General features: G+C 43.0%; 1 protein-coding gene across 1 annotated transcript in view; it reads left to right on the forward strand.

Moving 5' to 3' along the window:
- Positions 1–22,468, forward strand: part of ppm1lb (protein phosphatase, Mg2+/Mn2+ dependent, 1Lb) — a 41,269-nt gene that overhangs the window by 15,059 nt on the left and 3,742 nt on the right. Inside the window, exons 2-3 of the mRNA XM_063906841.1 lie at positions 14,982–15,198; positions 21,817–21,978. Coding sequence (XP_063762911.1) covers positions 14,982–15,198; positions 21,817–21,978 — 379 coding nt within the window. The remainder of the gene's footprint in view (positions 1–14,981; positions 15,199–21,816; positions 21,979–22,468) is intronic.

The raw sequence follows: 22,468 nt of genomic DNA on the forward strand, positions 1-22,468 counted from the left end.
GAGTAGGCCAAAGTGGACTGGGTCTGCTCCATGCGGCACCTGCTGTCGGAAACTGGGCTGGCTTGGAGAGTCGTGGCCTGAGGCCTGTTGGCTCTGCAACTGTTCCTGCAACCACCCCCCCCCCTCCACACCATGCAGGCACAACAACAAATGTAGAAGCTGTCAAGATTCAGCAAACCAAAAGTGAAATGATTAGTAGCATTTAAATCCAAAATGATTCCCAACGTGGGCAAGCTTGTTTCCACATATAACCATCAATTATATTTATTAGCTGGACCGTACTAAAGGCAGAGTCTTTGGATGCGTTCCACGGAAAGCTTGTTGAACGTGGCCAGCCCAAATGCCCACAGTCTATTTCTGAGCTGCATTGGGCAACATTGTGATTGATTTGGAAAGCGGGAGCTTGGTTTAGTCTTTGGCTACACATCCTGTCCTCCTTATTTTGTATGGGAACTTGGCTGTGTTAAGATTTGAAGCAGCATGTGTAATCATCAACGCCTCATCATCTGTCATAATACTGTTTACCATGTGAATTCATCCAACCTGAGGGAGTAGGTTAAGTTGAAGGAAAATATAAAGGATGATTACATCAGCTGGTCACCGAGCCAAGGAGATTTTTCATTACCCTGCTTCTTGAATGTAACTGAAATAGGTTAAGTGGCAGTGTTTGCCTTGTTTTGTTTGGCTGATTTGAGAGAAGGGTAAGCAGAGATCATCTTGGATCAGATATTCTATTTTCCAGAAACATCTGCTTTCGGAAAGGACAAGCTTGTCACACAGACTGACGTTGTACAGGATCTACCTCTGTCGCTGTGCATGTATCTGGCATCACTTACATCTGTCTTGCATCCATCCATCCATTCATCCATCCATCTTCTCCGGCTTTTCCGTCAGGGTTGCGGAGGTAACAGCTCCAGCAGAGAGCCCCAAACTTTCCTTTCCCTGGCCACATCAACCAGCTCTGACTGGGGGATTCCAAGACGCTCCCAGGCCAGCGAAGAGATATAATCCCTCCACCTGATCCTAGGTCTACCCCTCGGTCTCTTCCCAGCTGGACGTGCCTGGAACACCTCCCTAGGGAGGCGCCCAGGTGGCATCCTCACTAGGTGCCCGAACCACCTCAACTGGTTCCTTTCAACGCGAAGGAGCAGCGGTTCTACTCCGAGTCCCTCCCAGATGACGGAACTTCTCACCTTATCCCTAAGGGAGATGCCAGCCACCTTGCGGAGAAATCCCATTTTGGCCGCTTGTATCCACCATCTCGTTCTTTCGGTCATGACCCATCCTTCATGACCATAGGTGAGGGAAGGAACGAAGATGGCCCGGTAGACAGAGAGCTTTGCCTTCTGACTCAGCTCTCTTTTTGTCACAACGGTGCGGTAAAGCGACTGCAGTACCGCTCCCACTGCTCTGATTCTCCGGCCCATCTCACGCTCCATTGTTCCCTCACTCGAGAACAAGACCCCGAGATACTAGAACTCCTTCACTTGGGGTAAGGCTTCATTCCCTACCTAGAGTGGACAGTCCATCGGTTTTCTGCTGAGAACCATGGCCTCTAATTTGGAGGTGCTGATCCTCATCCCAGCCGCTTCACACTTGGCCGCAAACCGATCCAGTGAGTGCTGAAGGTCACAGACCGATGAAGCCATTAGGACCACATCATCTGCAAAAAGCTGTGGTGCAATCCTTAGCCCCCCGGACTGCAGACCCCCTCCCCCACGACTACGCCTAGAAATCCAAACAGGATTGATGACAAAGCGCAGCCCTGGCGGAGGCCAACCCTCACCGGAAATCGGTCCAACGTGCTGCCACTCCTTCGGTACTGTTTCCGACTTCCACGCAATGTTGATGAGACGTGTCAACCATGACAGTCCCTCAACACCCAGAGCCTTCAGCATTTCTGGGCGGATCTCATCCACCCCCGGGGCGTTGCCACTGTGGAGCTGTTTAACTACCTCAGTGACTTCCCCCCGTGAGATTGGAATTGAACCCCCTTCATACTCCAGCTCCACCTCTAACATAGAGGGCGGAGTTGTCGGATTCAGGAGTTCCTGAAAGTGTTCCTTCCACCGCCCTAACACACTATCAGTTGAGGTCAACAGCGTCCCATCCTTACTGTACACAGCTTGGATGGTTCCCTGCTTCCCACTCCTGTGGTGCCGCCCGAAAGTCCTTCTCCATGGCTTCTCCGAACTTCTCCCACACCCGCTGCTTTGCCTCGGCCACGGGTGAGGCTGCTGCCCTTCGGGCCCGTCGATACCTTGCAACTGCGTCAGGAGTACCCAGGGATAACATATCCCGGAAGGCCTCCTTCTTCAGTCGGACGGCTTCCCTGACCACCGGTGTCCACCAGGAGGTTCGAGGGTTACCGCCCCTTGAGGCACCTAAGATCTTGAGACCACAGCTCCCCGCCGCAGCTTCGGCAATGGAGGCTTTTAATACCGCCCACTCTGGTTCAATGTCCCCAGCCTCCACAGGGATGCCTGTAAAGCTCCGCCAGAGGTGTAAGTTGAAGGCCTCCTGGACTTGGGACTCCTCCAGACGTTCCCAGTTCACCCGCACTACACGTTTGGGCTTACCAGGTCTGTCCAGAGGTTTCCCCTGCCACTCGACCCAGCTCACCACCAGATGGTGATCAGTTGACAACTCGGCCCCTCTCTTCACCCGAGTGTCCAAAACATGCGGCCTCAGGTCCGATGATACGATAACAAAATCGATCATGGACTTTCTGCCTAGGGTGCTCTGGTACCACGTACACTTATGAGCATCCTTATGTTCGAACATGGTGTTTGTTATGGCCAATCCATGACTAGCACAGAAGTCCAGTAACAAACCACCACTCCGGTTCAGATCGGGGGGGCGTTCCTCCCAATCACGCCCCTCCAAGTGTCTCCATCATTACCCACGTGTGCGTTGAAGTCTCCCAGCAAGACTAAGGAGTCCCCTTCAGGAGCCCCATACAGGACTTCTTTCAGGGTCTCCAAAAAGGCAGAATACTCTGAACTGCTGTTTGGTGCATAAGCACACACAACAGTCAGTTTTCCCCCCCATGACCCGCAGGCGTAGGGAGGCGACCCTCTCGTCCACTGGGGTAAACTCCAACAAAGCGGCACTCAACCGGGGGCTTGTGAGTATCCCCACACCCACTCGGCGCCTCACACCTTGGGCAACTCCGGAGAAGAATAGAGTCCAACACCTATCAAGAAGTAAGGTTCCAGAGCCGACCCTGTGCGGAGAGGTGAGCCCCACCAGATCCACCTGGTAACGCTCCACCTCCCGCACAAGCTCCGGCTCCTTCCCCCCCAGAGAGGTGACATTCCACGTCCCCAAAGCCAGCTTCTGTCGCCTGAGTGTGGTCCGCCGAGACCCTCTGCTTTCACTGCCACCCTTCTGGCAGCGCACCCGAACCCATCGTTGTTTCCCGTAGGTGGTGGGCCTGCGGGACGGGGAAGCGGAGGTGTTGCCTTTTCGGGCTGTGCCCGGCCACCAGATGCTTGCTGGCGAGTCCTCCTTCTGGGCCAGGCTCCAGAAGGGGACCCTGGGCTTCCTCCGGGCCGGGTATCCTCGCTTTCAAGTTTGTTTGTCATGAGGTCTTTTGAATCTGTCTTATTGTTTTTAATTTAATCTTGCTTATCTCTCCCAGTCCTGTTCTACTGTGTGGTTCCTGTTATCACAAAGTGTTGTCCTCATACGCACTCAACAACCTACCTCGTTCCCAGAGTCCACTCGATCAAATCAATGTTTCTTCCCCACCAAGTATTGCATACATACACAAAAGCCTTCATTTTCCTCAGCAAGCTCTACCAAACCGGCAGCAGTGGATTGAGTAGATGAGTATTGATTTTCATGAATGTCTGTATGTTTATCACCTAGTGCAGTTCGGTTTGGCTTTAAGACGCACACAAACAGGCTTTGCATTGATCGCTACATGTAATTGTCTTATCTCTGATGAATGAAAATGCATAGTAGGGGGGGGTTTGTTAGGAATTAGTGACAGGCTTGTGAAGGAAATAAAAAAAATGTGTATTGCTTATTCTCAAGAGACACCGGGATTGTTGTTGGATAACCTTGTGATGAACTCTGTGTGTATAGCTACGTCACATGTCGATGAAGGCCTTTGTGAAGAACTATGTGAAGTGTATTTTTTTTCATGATGTCACTAATCTGGCGGGGAAAAGAGGCAGGCAGTTTGTAATTAACGTGATAAATGCAACATCTGTCTCCAGAGTGACATTAACGGAAAGGGGGTGAGGTTAAGAAAAAGGACGAGGATATAGATTGAAGCACCGGAAATACGCAGAGCAGGGGAAGGGGGGGGGGGGGGGGGGGGGGGTGATGGTAAATGAAAAGGGAGATGATGAGAAGTCTGATGATGTAGTAGTGGTGCAGGAGGAGAATGTAAGCTGTGAGAGAGAGAGAGAGAGAGGTAGTTAGTAATCCAGATAACACCAGCCTAGTGCAGTGCTATTAAAATGAAAAACCATCGATTTATTCACACATGCATCTCCTGCAAAACAAATCAGCAGAAATCCAGGCTTGCAATGTTTCTTATTTATTGGTGCCCCAATTATGAGCCCGCCGCCTGCTGCTGCTCACCACGCTGTATGTGTATATGGAAATTAGGTGCATGTGAAATATGGAATAGGTACTTTGCACCATATGCCAGCTGTTGGGATATTTTTCATGTGTGCAACGTTGTTTAATTGAAAGAGTTGTTGTGCCAAAGAAAGCAGCTGTATGGAGATGAGAGCGATCATGAATGAATGAATGGACACAGGAAGGGATGAATGGAGTCCAGGAAGCTGCCCACTCAGGACAGTGGAAGCGGCTCTTGGCAGAAAGTGCTGCAATGTGGCTTGTGGTGCAAGGGTCTTTTGAGAACGCCAGCAACTGCAAAGACGACACAATCTGCGTTTATATAAGCTTCAGGAGTAAAGGCTACTAAAATGTGAGGATTTTTTCTAATTACATGATGTTAAACTGAACCTTTTTGGGTTTAGGACCCGAGTTTGTTCAGTGAGCTCCCATTCATTAAATCATATGGTGCACATAGCTTTCAATGATTTGGCACTTCAGAAAAGTCTGATCATGCCAAATAAGAGTTGAAGAAACCTACAAACATTGATGAAATAATGTTGTCTGCCCAGCATAATGGTTCTGATCACATTTGATATTAGTTGTCTACTTAGATTGGTGAAAGGCGTTCTCCTAGAGCAGGAAGAAGTAATACAGGGAAAATGGGCGGCCAGTGTGTGTGTTCCTGTGAATGTAAACAGCTCCAGCCTTCCTTCTTTCCTTCCTATCGTGCCGCCTCTCTCGGGCCTGCAGTGAAGGCATTGTGGTGTGATAAAACATAACAGAGGTGGTAATCTGTAAACAGAAAACTGGTTTCCTCCTGAACTACAGCTTTGGTAGGAACACTGGCAATTCTCTTATCTCACATTTCGCCCCCTTTAATCTCTCAATCTTTGAATTTTGTCTGTCCTCTAGATCCAATCTGGAGTGCGAGCTTTGTTCACTATTTATTTCGCTTTTCATTTTCTTGCTTTTCTTGTTTTTTCTCTCTTTTACCAACAGCAGAGGATATATTCACCTGAATTGAGGTTACACATGTTCAGTTCGAGCTAAAGAAAACCAGGCTTAAAAGAACAAGATTAACTGAAAACATGCTATATAGTATCACTGCATTGATGTGCATTGTGTGAAGAGAAATGTAATGATATTTCATACAGAGAGAGAAAACCAGCACAGCGTAATGAAGCGTGAAGAAGTTGGGTGAGCTGATGGGTGCAAAATGACAGGGGTCTTTCATTGTCTCTCCACCACCAGTGGTCTATTTAATAGCTTTCCACCCACAAACAGCGAGGGGGAGAAGTACTCCCACTCGTATGAAGTCAACAACATCATTGTGGAGTAATGCAGCTTTTCAATTACTGACTGATTTCTTTATTGGATTGGATTCTAGCTAATCTCGTCTTTAATGGCTGAAGAAGGGCATATAAGGTGTGTGTGTGTGTGTGTGTGTGTGTGTGTGTGTGTGCGCGTGTGCGTGCGCGTGTGCGCATAAAAAAGGCTTTTTAGACAGATGTGATTAATCTACCAGGGGAGATCTGTTGCACCAATAAATCAACCAGGAAATGATTGATAAGCATCTTCAATCACAGCAGATAGAGACTGAGATAAACTTCTTCTTGGACACCGTTTGGTGCATGCATGGAGTGATAGACAGACTCTGACATGGTCCATTAGCTCATGGTGAAAGACCCCGCTGTGGCAGCCTCCAACAGTTCAGTGTTGACATTCTGTATGTGCAAGTGGAAGGTTAGCAGTGTACATTCCCATAGTGTGTGTGTGTGTAACAGTTTTCAGGAAGAGAAGGCTCTGGTGAAGCTTGCCATTCTGACTCTACTGAATGAATATTCATGTGCTTGATATATCAGTGTCTACCAGAGAACGAAGGCCCCAGATTGCAGGAATACAAATAAGAACATTTGCCAAGCGTGTGTGTGATCTGTATGTGGGTGCGGAGGGAGATTATAGGCCCTGGAGTGCATGAGCAATTGGGAGAGTGTAAGATTGAGATAGGTGTGTGTGTGTGTGTGTGTATGTCACGGAGAGAAAGAGGCGTAGCTGACATTTACTTAGCTCGTCTCCTCCAGGCTTTTTGTGCCCCACATTCAAAGGAGGCAGAGGAACACTCACTCTGGTTTTTGGGAAGTTTTCCCTACTGTCTTCACAACTGTCACCATATTACATACTGCTGTTTGTTCTGACCACACAGGTAAATGAACCTGAACTCAATGTGTGATAACACAGTGAAATATGAGATGAAAGCCTGTGAATCACAACTGTTTTAGGAACTTTTTTAAATGGCAACCGCATGCCAACCAGCTGTTAATTCAGTCAACTAGACATTGGAATAATTGTTACATAATGTCGTCAATGAAGATTGTTTGATTTAAAAGAGGAATTCATAGTCTGAGATGTCATGTGGTCAAACAATACTCTTACGCCCTGTCTGGCTGTGAAAGATCCCCCATGAACGCAGAAAAACAGACAATTCCAAAAAAAGAGATACAGCATATTAACTCTGCATGTGAGAAGTACAGCTGCTCATTAGTTTAATATAAATAAACTCCCTGAAGTTGTTCCTTTCCTGCAAAGCAAAAGACCGACAGACGGTTAATGTCAGCAGTATACCCCACAGACACACACTCAGAAATGGTGCGTATACTGTGTGTGTATATAAATAGACCAGTGGTAAGTGTTGGGGTCTGAAGGACAAGTGGAATTCTAATAGATGTCAAAAGACAGGCCTATGGAGACACCAAGCATCTATAAATGATTAGTGTTTCAGACCTCACTTTCACAGTATTTTGATCAAAACCTTTTGTTATGTACCATTGTGTTTCAGAAACTTTTAATAGTGATGCCCCTGTCCTCAGCACAAGGACATCTGTGAGCTGATAGATATCAGAGAAGTGCTTAGCCAAACCCTCTGGGTCCTGAACACAAGCAGTCATCATTCTAGCCTTGCATCTGTTCATTTAAACAAAAATGCCTAATGGTCTGCCTCCTGTCTTCATTGTGCATGATAAGTAGCAAACCTAACTGTTTTTCAGCTGGGGTTTGGTATTATTCAGACCTCATCAATTGGCTGTCTACTTATTTGAAACTTTAATTATTACTTTTCATTGCTGCAGCTAACAATTGTTTCACAATAGATTACATTTCTTGTTAGGCAACACACCTCATGTTATCTAGAAGTGTAAAGAAAAACTCATATTTTATAGTTACTAGTTAGTATTAAATGAACTTCTTTATCAACCCATCAAAGTCTGCCAAATTGATGTTGCTTGTTTTATCAAACCAACAGAAGAAAAGGGATAAAATCAAAAGGTTTTCCCCTCACCAAATGTTTTCAACTAGTTTTCTGATTTATTCATTACCCAAACATTTTACCTCTACACAGATCAATAAACTAACAGCACATGATATAATCTGTTGTACGAGAAAGAAGGATAGGCCCATCACTCAGGGTATGTAATGCCTTGGCTTGCACTAAACAATCAATAATGCATTTTTCCTGTCTAAAGGACAGAGGCTGATCTGTACAGTGGAAATGTTGACCCTGCAACTTGGTGACATTGCTCCATTTGTTACCTAAACCCCTCCTCCCCACTGTTCAACCAATGCGATTAGGGTCTGTAGTTCTCTAAACGAGACTTAGAAGGTGAGAGGGTTGTCTTTAGTCAGTAAGTAGGAATGTGTGATATATATTCAGACTAATCTTTCGTTTTTCCTTTCACCAGTAGCAAAGGCATAATATTATGTGTGTTGTTGGTGGCTGTTGGTTACAATAGACTTACTGGTGGAAGATGAGAAAGTACCCAAAGCATAAGTCTGCACTGAGGTCACAACGCGAAAACACCACCTTCTCGCAGTAACATCATGTTCTAGCATGAATACCCTCTAATCAGGGCTGAAGTGTTGCTTTGCAGAAAACCTCTTTGAAATGGAGTCCTAGAAGTGAGCTATCGTTTTGTAAAGAAAGTGACTGTTGTTGTACTGACTAGTAAAACCTAACCTCGGGGTTTGTTGCGGCTCGTTCTGGTTGTATACATCTGTTGTATCTGTTGTAAGATGGAAGTAACAAAAGGACTCCTGCTTAGCGTAAAAAGTCATTATCATTCTGTGGACAGCAGCTGTATGAAGAAAGCATATAAATAAAGTGTGAAAGTGAAGCACAACCAGTTTGTTTTCTAATCAGTTGCACACCTCTCAGACACTTTGAAGCCGAGTAGCAATCCTCTATTCTTGTCCTTTTCTCCTTGTCATTTTTCTCACCTGAGTGCTCATCTCAGATTGTCAGCTATACCTCTCACCTCCTTCTGATTTCATTTTATCTGATTCCTTCCATAACTCTCTTTTGCTCTCACTGTGGTGCTTAAGGCCTGTGCTGATTTATGCCAGTTTTCTAATTGCTGCCCCTCCGCTCTATGAGACAGGTTTGTGACGTGTGCACCACCCAGGCCAAAGCGTCTCTGTTTATCTGTCCATGACACACAAAGACATGGATATTGGCACACATTATCTGCACACAAGCACACACAGCACGGATATTCCTCTGCAATACGGCTGCTTCTCAAGCCGTATGTAGATTATTACCCAAGAAATGACAGGGCAGTAGTGCTTAACGCCTAGCAGTTCATTTCATGGCTGCCACATTTATTGTATATTGCAGCGGGGCTGTGTTTGAGTGAAAATCAAGATGGAAAATAAAGTCTGAATGTTGTTTACTGCCATTCTAGAGACGTGTGAGCTTCAGCGCCTTGGAACATTTCCGCCTAATATTTCCCATGACCTTTTTTTGTTTTGTAATTTAGGTTGCAGCAGGTTTCTTGCCTCTATCAGGTGAAGGAAAACAATGTCAAAGCACTGCAACACTAGTTTTCAAAACACTGAACTGTTTAAGATGGCATAGCACATCCCAGCTGAGTGTACTGCTGTCGGTGTAAAGAGTTTGTGGGTCTGTTGATTCAGGTGCAATGTATTACTTAAAAGATAGGCCATGTCAATGTTGTTTTACTGCTTTGTATGTTCCAAACTATATCTTAACCTAACTTAGACTTCCATTATACAGCACAGCAGTGGTAGTAGAGAGCTGCCAGATAATAAGAGGAGAGAGACAGACACAAACAGTAGGGCTGCATTAAAATGAAATGTTATTATTATTTATATATCTGCCTATTATTAAGTGATTAATCATTTGCCAGAAAACAAACTTAGTCAAGTATCATAAATAGTTTTTTATTAGATTAGTTTACTTATTACTGCAGATCTATATGACATAAAAGTCCTCGGGTCTTTTGTTAAACTACTGAACTCATCAGCCATGTCTGAATAATGCAAGGTACATAAATACATACAACATTTCCATTTATTTTTAGATATTTAAAAACAAATGCTTTATCATAAATGTTAAAATAATCAAATCATCTTTTCTTTACTCTGATATCAATATCAGGATCATCAGCAAATATCCAGCATTGCTCCGGCTGTAATATGAGCTGCTTAAATCCCAGCATGCTCCAGCAGTTCTATGAATCACGCTATGGCACCACAGAGCCTTGGAAATGATGCTGAGCCTCCTTTCTATAAACTAAACATCAGTCTATTATTGAGTCTGTGTCCAGGCCGTAGAAACCAACAGTGTGCTCTTACTACAAGGTGAGTCTGCAGGAAGCCATGGACAGCCAGATGTCCTCCTTCTAATAGACTGTTTAGGTTTATATGAGTTTTCACCTCCTCTAATGGAACACGCTCCCTCAGCAAGGACACTCGCTGAGATCTCTCTCCAAGTTGTGTGTTTTGCAAGTGGAGATGCAGACTGATGGCTCAGCGCAGGTTCACCTCCTGAATGTGAATCAACTCTGAAATAGTTCCTTTCAATATATGAGTGAAGAGGGGCAAGATCTCTCTTGTGTATTTTGAGTGTGTACCTGTCAGTGTGTGTGTTTACAGTGGTAGATTTTGGAGTCGCTAGACGGTCACCTTCGCTGTAAGATGTTCTTTATTGGCAGCTGAATGAGGCAACAACCCGCAGTCTGTTGTCCTCGGGGGAAGGTCTTTGTGTGTTAACGCAAGTTATAGGGGACTTTGAATGAGATGTCTGCTGAGGTGGGATGTTCAGCCAATCGGAGGCTTTGGCAGCCATAAACATGGTTACCAGATGTTCTTATCATCCCAGTCTTACACCTCCCGTTCTCTAATCTTTCACAGTCATAGAGAGAGAGAGAGAGAGAGAGAGAGAGAGAGAGAGAGAGAAGATCCGGGGCTGACTGTGTTTAGCTGAAAGGCAGTATGTCATGTTGGGCTATCTCTCCCTCTCTCACCCTCTCTGTGAAGGCTAAAGGCACTGAAGCATTTCCTGCCACTTTTAATGGACTTCTATTCAACTTCTCAGCGCGGATCTACTTTTATAGCTCCGCTCCTTGCTTCTGAAATCCTCATTCACTTTACAGAAGTCATTTATGATCACTTTACACTGTCAGCCACGCAGCACAGTGTTGGCCATTACACAAACCCCCTAAGACATGAGTGGTATTTGAGTATGATTATTGCTCAGAGCGGTTTATTTCTCAATGTTTCTTGAGTTAATAGTGCAGTGGTCTGTTTTTTTTTTAAGGCTTCACAAATCCTTCCAATCTGGCTCCGGCCTCACACTGCTCAGGAAACAAATTGAGAGTAAAGTCACTGGAAACATCAATTGTTAAGTACTAATCTACAAATGGACATTAGGGGTTACATTTGTCTCATATATTTCAGAAATGTCAAATGATTTGTTTTTATAAGTAATGCAACAAAGTGTTTTTGCATGCAATTCATCTTCATCTTAAGTACAAATAAGACGGCTTCTATTTCTGTTACAGCCTGTACTTGGCATAGCCTTGACACATACAAGGCTCAGGTGTGACATAATTAAATTAGGCTCTCCACGGCCCTGTGGACAGCCTGAGCCCTGCAATGTCATCCTGAGGAGAAACCTACTACAACTTTGCAGTGAGCATGTGTGAGCACCAGTATTGTTTCCCCTATCTATTGTTTCCTGGTCTATTTAAGGTTAAGGCAAATTACATCCTTTCTGTCTATATCATTAAGCACATCTCAGTTAATAATCCTTGCATACTGGAGGTAGACATTGCCGACATAGTCTCCTCAGAGATCACGCTTGTTATAATAACTTAAAATTTGTGCATGGAAATCAAACCACAAAGAAAAATATTTTAAAATGCTCTTTCTCCAGACCCCCCTTAGCATCCACTGCTTTCCTTTTCGAATCTTTGATGGTTTTCTGTCACGTATACCAGTCTTTAAACTGAAAGGACTGTTATCTTTCTTTAATGATGTGCCTGAGTGATGCTAATGAATGGTTCTTACACTCCTCTTCAGTCTCTCCCCCATCTATTCCCCTTTTTCTACTCACCATCTGCCTACTAGATCTGTCAGAGAGAAAGCAGAAAGAGATTTTTCGACTTCAGCTATGAAACTCCCCCGGGTGACTGTATGAGAGAGCTGCGATGACTTTCGTTGGTTCTGCTGCCCTGACGATGTGATGGATGGAAGTGTTTAAAGGGCCCGACTATTTCTGTTGGGCTGTCCATCAGAGTGGATCACAGTTAGCAGTCAGGAGGGAATGTTTTGGAGGAGGATACAAAGGGTGAAAGTGTGTAGGTGGCTCTGTTGAGATACAAAGGTGTGGGGGGTTTGGTGTATTTACTGTACGAGCTTACAAGCCTTTGTGCCTCGTGTGTTGATAGTGAAGTGTTGTGTGAAGGAGCCCAATGTGACGCTCTGCACAGCCATGACTGACGGCACTCCGAGCCAACTCTCCTGTTTTGGGACTGGGAGTCACAATAATATCTCCACTGCAAACATTATCAGTTAATATATCAATGAGTTTCTCCAGAGAAAATGTACAACCTTAATAATTATGGTTTAAGTCTATTATCATGCAAACGATTGGCATAGTTAAACACTCTCTGTCTCTTTCAGCTATAATAACTCTTCCATATCGAGCCTGATGTACTCCATTCATTCTGCTTCTACTTTCTCACCCTTTACTTTACCCTTTTGCAAATTTCCCCTCTGTGGGACTATTAAAGGTATTCTGATTTAGCTCTTCCTGCATTCCTCCATTGTGCTCTTTGACAACGCTAAGCTCATCCTCCATTTTGGTCCCATCTGTGATATTATCCATGATCCCTGCCATTTTGTCTTCATCCCCCACTATCCCATAGTCTTCACCTTCATTCATCCATTCCTCATCCACCCTCTTATCCATTAAGCCGATGCAGAGGCTCTAGCCAGGTATTCAATGTGTCGAACCGGTTAGCCAGCAGGTTAGATTGTCAGATAATCAAGATTTGGCCTGCACCTCCTATTCTATCAAGGCCGTCTGCTGTTCCCATGCTGAGACACATGCATCCACAAAGACTGATTGCAGTCAAACAGTCAGGAGGAATGTAGCTGAAAAAAAAAGGTTTTTGTGGCCCCAGTGCTTTGTGAAGGACTGACAGGCAAACAATTACTTCTCAGTAATTGGCATAGTAATAACCCTATAGCAAACAAAGGTTTTTTTGTTCTATTTATGACCTTCAAACTCCATCTATGACCCTTGCTTTCTGCATGGTAACCGCAGGATGAAGGTATGTCACCTGTCTTGTGACAAGATAAAGGAACGTGTCAGAGAGATCCATGGTGATGTTTAATGGTGATGATTAGTCCAACATCACCATGGAAGCCAAGAGAAGGGACTTTTTGAAATGGAAAAACTGGAAGTATTCTGGTTTCATTGAAGTGGATAGGGCAGAGTGATAGCGCTTGCAGAGGAAAACTTAAATAAAACTGAAAAGATACAAAAAGAATATTATTTGTTTTCATGTCTAGAGAAGGAGTAGAAAAGGCAGGGTTATCTGAGTTCTTGAAAGCAATTTCCCAGGGTAGAGTGAGAGATAGATGGTGAGAGAAAGAAAGGAAGGTATAAAAATGAGACAAATGGGAACAGTGTGCCAGCACTTGGGACATAGGGTTCATGTAGGGGCCTCTGTCATATGACCTCAATCATTTTGTTAACTAGGAAATTGCAAACGTTTTTTCTCAGTCTTAAATGTCACATAACTGATCCACTGCTTTTCTACAACTGTACCATGTTTAAAATGTGAGCTATATGCAGTCAGCAGAATATTATCTGACATTTGTACTTGGAATTTTTTTCCCTTTGTGACCTTGTACTGGCTCGTCTTGCCTGTTTGGCACAGAGCCAGAGGAGGGAGGCATTATTTTCTCTGAAACGCCGGTGGGAATGTGTGAGAAAAGGTTTAGTTGGTGTTATCCGTTGACTAAAATGGATAGAGGTGAGGATACAGTTTCTGTGGCTCAGCTCTATCCCACAGCAAGGTGTGAGTGTGAGCTTGTGTGCGTTTGATTGGCGATGCACTTTTCTTTTCTTTATCTCTGTTTATCGATGATTCATCTGCTGCGGCCAGGCAGAAAGGACAATCAGGTTCCTGCCACTATACCTGATTTGTATGCCACCTGCAAGATGCACCAAGAGGCTATTTAATGGAGATATATAAGGGGTTCTGTTGTAAATCATTGGCACACTGTTACAATACTTTGTATTAATAATGTTCTTTTGGTCTCCTTCCAAGAAGAATCAATTATTTAAAACCAAGTGGCCTTGCCATTACACCTCTGAAGCCTTACATGAGTATTATATTTAACACAAAATCAACTGACCATCATTTATTTTTTTAAAGAAGTTTTTGGGCAACCAGTGCCTTTTAATATAGTGCAGTTCAGAAACGGGGAGACAGAGGGGAAGACGCGCGGCAAAGGGACTCTGGCCGGATTCAAAACTGGGTCCACCACATGGGGATCAAACCCCAGTATATGGCCGCCTGCTCTACCCACTGAGCTATACGACGGCTGCTGGCCATCATTTTTGATTGATTGTTTTTAAAGCATTAATGCCAAAACTTTGACTCGTTACAGCCTGTCTTTAGTTGCAGTGACATCAGCATTGGGGCTGCAAATAACACTTATTTCATTGATGAATCACCGAGTGATTGTATGTGCAGTCTATTAAATGTTAAAAACAAATCAACGATCCAAAAGCAAAAAATATTTATTTTACAGTTAAAGTACATAAAGCACAGTTGGGAAGCATAGTTCATATTTGATAACCAGGGACTGTTCGGCATATTTGTTTGTTGCATTTACAAATGATCTGATTAAAATTATTTTGAAGAATGATTGTTGATTTGAGTTATCTGTAGCTTAATGAATTGATACATTGTGAATTAACAACACTACTTGAAAATGTTCAATTGGAAAGAAAAATGTGCTCATCAATATGTAAGTTACAGAAGATTTTTTCTTGTATCTGCAGCCCACTAACTCTCTCTCTCTATTATCAGGCTGCTGCTGACTTTGCCAAGGCCCACCTGTCTGGGGCGCTCCGCCAGCAGCTACTGACCTACGAGCGGGAGCGGGAGAGAGACAGAGAAAAAGATAAGGAAAAAGATGAAAAAAAGGAAAGGGGCGGCCTGTCCTATCCTTCCATACTGGAGCAGCAGATATTGAATCTGGACAGAGAAATGCTGGAGAAGCTTTCTGCCACTTACAATGAAGCAGGTGAGTGAATTGGTTTGTTATACAATAAAATAATCTTACTTTTAAAAAGAGATAACTATAACCACTGTATATACTAGATATGTTCAACTGTATCAATGCAACAATGTGTGCAAGTTCTTCCATGTAAAACCTGTTGGGGATATTTTCCCTGCAGTGGTGCACTGGTTCATTAATTAGGAGAGATCCAAGTGTGCAGTATTTCAGCTTTAATGTGTGGCCACAACAGAGGGCAGAGGCCATATACAGATGGATTTAAAGTGTTGCTCATCACTGGGGACACTATAAGAAAGCACCAGTTAGTCAAGGGTGATGTTTTTGAATGTTCCCTATAAAGCTGCACCCAAACTATTTTTTCCACTCCACTGTTTTCTCTTGTCTGTTGTTGAATAGTGACTGTCAGCACCACCTAAGCCTTGCTTCTTCAGCTGTTAAAATACAAGCTGATCTTCACAAGGCTTGTAGTAATTATCTCTGGAGAGAGACGGGGAGGGTGGGGTGACGCAATGAGAGAGTGTGATGGATGGAAAGAGGTAGGAGAAGGGTCAGAGGGAAGGAGAATATTTTGCTGCTGAGAGATAATAAAGTAAAATGGGACGAGAGAAATGAAGGGAGGAGAATTGCTAAGGACAGACCGGAAAGGGACAACAGGGGCGTTCAAAGTGTGAGGAGAATGAGAACGTGGATACAAAGGGTATCCACGAATGAAACAAAACCTGACACGAATGAAACAAAACCTTTGGCAGAGACGATAGGAAGAGAAAAGTCCCACAGCAGAATCATACAGTCCAATGCAGAGAAATATGGGCTTCATTTGTCAACATCATTAATGACCGCCTTGTTTTTATGATTTACTGAAAGGTAAAACTAAAATCAGAGAATTAGTCACGGTAAGGGAGGCACAGCAGAGTACTGTGTATCACAGGGTTTCTATACCACCTGTATTCATTTAACTTATAGTCTAAACTTTAGACTCTAAAGGGAGAAATTAGAGGAAGCTGCATTATTGAGGCAAAAATATTTCCTTCCTTCCTTCCTGCAGATATTTGATTTCTGGAAGTGAAGCCTCTGGCAGTTTGACATTGAAATTATGCAGTGCTCCTTTTAATGCGTTTGGATAGCTCAGTGTCCCGCACTCACTGTTTTTGTATCACCTGTCTTTACATGACATGAAAGATGCAAATGTTCTCCCCAAATTATTCCTTTAAATATTTCCATGAACTAATCTCAAAATGTTCTAATATTTACCATTTGTATAGCCTATAAACTACTAACTTTTCAACTGATGCACCACTTGACACTGATGTGCTTGTGTGGGTGCAAAACGTGTGCTGAGAGTCATGCTACACAGCCACACACAGGTTAGTACTAATAGAATACCACACCGCATTAAGGACACTGTTTACATAATAGACTCAAGCTCCTGGCCATTCCATCACAGTCCCATCTTCCTTATTTGTCTTTCAAACACTTTTGTTGGCTGATAAACAACAAAAGGATGAATGAACAGGGGGATAAATCCGATATGCTGTTGTCCTCTGGACTGCTGATTTGAGAGTGCGTCTCTATTTTCCCCCCTGTCTGCCTTCCCTGCCAGCATAATTTAGGCCCTGATTGTGGCAGAAAGCAGGGAACAGTCTACCCTAAATGATGTGATAGTTGAATCAGATACAGGGAAAAGAATGCGCAACAATTACCTGTTCAGCAGATCCACTCTGAAACGCTGACAAGAACGATCGGATAAATTCTGCAGCAAATTTAAATCCTTGACTGTCTAATGCTTGGATTAGACAACAGAAGAGCCTCTGCATTGTAGTGGAGCTTGTCAGTAAATGTATCTATAAGCTCAGTGTCAGTACTTCTTGCTATGGTGCCCAGAAAAAAGATGATGGAAATATAGAGGGATAAGAAAATAAATAAATATATATATTCAGATCGGTTGATCCTGATGCAACAGGTTATGTAGCTTGAGAACAGAAGCAGGCTGAGGGATGAGGAAGGGAGACTTGGCTTGTTAGCCAACATAGATCAGAAAGTATAATGAAGGATGAGGAGCATAAGGATCAACTCTGGCTACCAGATTAGGTGCTTCAGGTCGCTCTTTAGAGGATATGAGGCCTTTTCAATGGCACTTGCATGCAACCAACAGCTGTCTGTGGGTTGTCATTTAGGCTACACAAATATCAGATGCGTTATTGTTTTTATTTTCTCCAAGGAGGTTTTGTTTTTGGTTCAGTTTTGTTCATGTCTGTAACTCAGCAGGATAACCGAAAAAATAAATGATTGTCATGGAAAGGGATAAGTCATGTAAAGTCAGAAAAACTCGGAAACAGATATCATTGTGTTGTTTAAATAACCTGTGAAATATAATACAATGCATCCTCTGTAGCGTCCATGTTGTTCCCACATTATGACTTTAAGCTCATGAAATAAGACCTTCAGAGGAGCACATTGACGCACCTTTGGCTTTGGTAGAGGTCTTTGCTCTCCAAGTGCCGTTTTAGTTGGATGTTTCTGTGTTCAAATAGCTCAGCAATTGACTCAGCAAGAATATCATTTGTACTTTTATCTAATGGCACGACTTTGGAACTTAGTTCTTCCCTAAAACCAAACACTGTTTCACTTTTTTAGTATTTTGCAGGTGTTTATTCTGCTTCTCACAGAGCTGAGAGTTTAATCAGAGGGCCCGGAAGGAAAAGTGATCCTCCAACAGGAACGCTGAATTCTTGAAGTTGAAGCATCTTAGAGTAATTCAATATAATCATCCTACTGGTTGTATTTCCACTCTCTCTCCTGCATGTTCAATAAACCAATGATGATTTTGCCGTGGAATAAAAATATGAAACTCCAGTGTAGATCCTCTTAGCATTCATATTACTGGTGCAGTCTTTTGATATAACATTGCTTTAAATTGTGTCACTGTACCTCTGTATATACTGAATAAGTTTCCTGAACTCACTAAAAGAGACTCTTTTTAAAGCTGTTCCATGCTCACTCTGTGACTGCACAGCCATTAGATAGGACATTTTTCATTGTGATGAATTATCTATCATCCCATGCGATTTCCAGGCTTTTGCAAGTTTGATGTTGTGCGATGACTGTCTGACCGACGCATGGAGAACAGAACCTCTTTGTGTTTAGAGTGGTTTGAATGTGTAAGGACTCCAGGCATAGAGCTTTTTATTTTTCTGTAACCAGGTGGTTGGAGAAAAGAGAGATTGTTAAGCTAAAAGGAGAACTCTACCGACTCACAGTACTTGTGGGACTATTGAATGATTCTGAAAAAAATTAAATCAGATTTTGCAGTGTTTGATAAATAAAATGGGGGGTTCAAAAGAAGTGATCTCACCAGACCCTTGTAGCCCGCACACTCCTGATCTCTGTTTGAGGCTAGTGACTCAAGGCTATGCTTCAAGCACAACACACGAAAAAACTCTGAATTGTCTGTGGTTGGGTGAAATTGTGAATAATGTAGAGGTCTTTACAAAGAACAAGAATATGGAATAAAACAAATGTAAGAATATTTCTGTTTCAGTTTTATCAATTTTTTAAAATAACTGTCCAGCAAGAGTCTGACCGTGTGAGCGCAATGCTAAACTGGTCAATTACTTCCTGACATACAAGGTTGCTGTCCACACCTCGCTTGATTAGAGGAGATCCATCAGCCTGTGAGATCAATGCCACATAATGATCTACTTTCTATTTTGTATGATAAGAATTACAAAGGAAGACACAAACACTGGAGAAATAATTGGTTGAACAGTACACAGGAGCTCAAAGCACATTATTTCATTCGGCTTTAAAGAGGCGGAGGTTGGCCCTAAGGCAGCTAGTTAGTTAGAATTGAAAGCATTGAATGAAATAAAGAGATACTTCATATGAACCAAGGCTGAGTTCTTACCGCAGTGTCTGGGTTGGGATTTGTGTCACTTTGCTGCATGTCGTTTCCTTTCCAGTTTATCTGCCCTGTCCATCTAATGAAGGCAAAAAGGACAAAAATATGAATCATGAAATACACTTAAAACAATACACTATAGAAAGCAGGGCTTCACAGGCTTAAACTGTTTTATTCAGTGCCAAATGCTAAAAATAGTATTGCTATAATCATTAAGAGTTAAGGCAAGGAGGGCAGATAAGACGGACTGGCAGCTCTCAAGGGACAATAACCCTGTTCTAGGTGGACTAATGGGCAGGTAGTTTTATTTTTTACAAAGGTTCTGGGGCAGTGTGAGCAGGGTGGTGGCAGTCCTGCTCTCTCATTTGTTAACCTAAATGCCAAGCAGCACATTCAGGACATAAATCCATGGGAAGATTTCTGGTGCTGTATGGTCATTTATACTCTGAGAGAGAGAGTGAATCAGTGCAATGATACAATTTGGAGTGGGAGACTAACTGGGGCTCAGATGTTAATTTTATTGGAGTGTGCCAGGCCAAGCAAAGCCAATAATTAGCATGAGCTCAAAAGAAAGACATGGTGCGGTTTTAATATGGAATGCTGAACGTGTGCCTGGCATGGCCAGGCTAATTGGGGAAGGGTGTGTTAGCAAGGCACCTCAGTCCATTATCTCCATCGTCATGGGAACTGGGTGAGGATAATTAGCTGGACAGCATGGTACAGTGCAGCAGCAGCTCTGGGCACGAGGAGCAGGATTAGGGATGCATACAATGATGAAACTAATAGAAATGGATTTTGCACAAACTGTGTAAAAGATTAATTTACAATAAAGTGGCATCAATATTCACTACATTCATCTGAGCCGCGCTTCCACCTGGTGCTCTTTCCCATAGTTATTTTCTGTCTCGTTCTTCTCTACTGTTTATCGCTTTTTCTCACCCAAAGCTTTAAATGGGAGTAATAAAATCATGTCCTGCTGAGAAGTAATCTAATTTCTTATTTTCCTCATATCTCACCAACCCTCCTCAACTCTTCATTTGCTCTGCATCCACTGTGTTACCTCGTCCCCCATCCTCACATATTGTGACTACATCAGGTGTAGCAGAGTTAATTAATATGAGGATCCTTCAAGGGGAGATCGTTTTCTTTTATTCAACTCAATGTCTAACGCCTAAGAAACTAAACTCAGTCAAAATCATACCAAGACGAGGAACTTTAAAGAGATATCCCAAAAGTTATCAGGTTATCCTCATTCTTACAATGGCATTGAATCCAGCTTTCATCTACCTCCTGTAGCATTTTACCCTTACATTTTGAGGATGTCTGTACTTTAGATACCAATTTCTCACCCTCCCCTCTCTGTATATCCGTCCGGGTGGTCTTGAACAAGTAGTACCCACTACATTCTCCTCTTTTTTTATCCTCACTCCTCTGCTCCCCTCTCTCTCTCCAGTTTTGTTTTTGCTCTGTGTGAGCAGATGGCCAAACAGGCAGATCTGTTCTTTCTCTGCAGGATTTTGGATCTCACATAATAGGCCTCAGATTCCGAGTCCAAACTCTGCTTTGCCGGCTGGGAAGCTAAACAAAGAGAGGAAGGAGGAGAAGAAATGAAAGCATTTCAGAAAGTAGTACAAGGCAAAAAGTGACTTCAAAGAGTGTTTGCAGTGTTTGTGCATGAGGCAAGGGAACAATTGTTGTCATTATTTTTGCTGAAGTTTTTAATTAGTATTCCTAAATTCTGGGTTGCTTTATATGAATGAACATATCAGGAGTCTGTTACATAATTTTAAACCAGGACTGTTAATAACAATTTTCCATAATTTTAACATTGGTAGCACTAGTGACTCTACTCGTTGAAGGTCTGTGCTTTGGCCCCCCACTCTGGTCCCGACTGAAATACTTGACATAACTTGACAGTTATTAAAATGAAACTAAAATTATGAAATTTGGTCATGCATCCATCAGAATGATTTGTAATATTATTTGGGATCCTTTCGCCATTATCTGGTCAATTTAAATTATGTTTGATACCTGTATACCTGCAAAATTGAGGGCTCAGCTGTACTTTTCTTTGCTTTGTTTCTTGCTTATTAGCAATCTTGCTGTCACACCTAAATAAGATGGTAAGCCTGCTGAACATCAGTAAGTTAGCGTTGTCATTATGAAAGCAGTGCAATAAGTGTTACTCTTATTGTTTGGTTTAGGAACGTAAAAATCCCTTTATCTTGATGGGTTTGTGTTTGCTTGGTTCCAAAAATCTAATTTTTTGGGTTATTTTAACCATGAATTGTAGTATTCACATGCAGAAGCTCAGTCCGTAGGAACTTAACTGGACGGAACTGAACTGGACTGTTGCCATTTCACCTTGTAGGCAGTGCCAATGTGGCCTAATGCAAGGGAGACCCCCCCCCCCACACACTGCTCTCCGTGTGCTATGTATATACAGTAATAGCTGACCATTGCTCCTAATGGGTTAAATGCAGAGTATCATTTTTCCCTGTGTTCAATGCTGTGTAGATGTGTGACGATTGAACGTGGATTCAATTTGAATCCTCCATGTTGAATTAATATCAAATATAAATGTACTATATTATAATAATTATTTGCAGAAAATTAAACTTGGCCTGTTCTAACTCTGATATAATCTACTTTCTTATCCCTCTCCTTTTCTTGCTCTTTCTCTCTTCCTCTGTTCCCTCCCGTTCGCCTCTCTCCATCTGTTTCAGGTACTACTTGTCTGGTGGCCCTGCTCTCTGATAAGGAATTGACGGTGGCCAACGTTGGAGACTCGCGTGGAGTTCTTTGCGACAAAGATGGAAACGCTATTCCTCTGTCGCATGACCACAAACCTTACCTGCTAAAAGAACGCAAGAGGATCAAGAAGGCTGGTGAGGAAACAGCTGCAGTCCAGACCAGTAGACCTTTCTCGAGCAATTTGCAGCAGAAAAAGGCTTTAGTTCAAACTTGAAGCTACATCAACACACAGATTGTTGTCATAAAGAGCATAGAATAGTCTTCTTATGATCAAAGCTGAGCACCATTATCCTTTTTTTCCCACTCTGTGCGTGTCTGTGCTGAGGCTGACATCAAACCCTAGTGACTGATAACACAATCTGCCTCTAAAGCAGCATGTTATCAAAGGCAGCCAGACATTGCACAGTATTTAAGGTGTATTTGAAGGCATAATTCTCCCAGCTACCCTATCTGCATATTCTCCATGCTGAAGAGAGTTTGATGGCAGTTGCCAGATGAATTGGTCCCAGTGTGGTCACTATCAGGAAAGCCCACCATCTCCATCTAATGGTCTACTTGGGAACTAGAAGAGAGCTTGCAGATCTAGTTTGCATTGTGTTGCTGTTTACTTATTCATGTAACATT

This window comes from Eleginops maclovinus, chromosome 18 (assembly GCF_036324505.1).
Source record: "Eleginops maclovinus isolate JMC-PN-2008 ecotype Puerto Natales chromosome 18, JC_Emac_rtc_rv5, whole genome shotgun sequence".
In the NCBI taxonomy this organism is placed as follows: domain Eukaryota; kingdom Metazoa; phylum Chordata; class Actinopteri; order Perciformes; family Eleginopidae; genus Eleginops; species Eleginops maclovinus.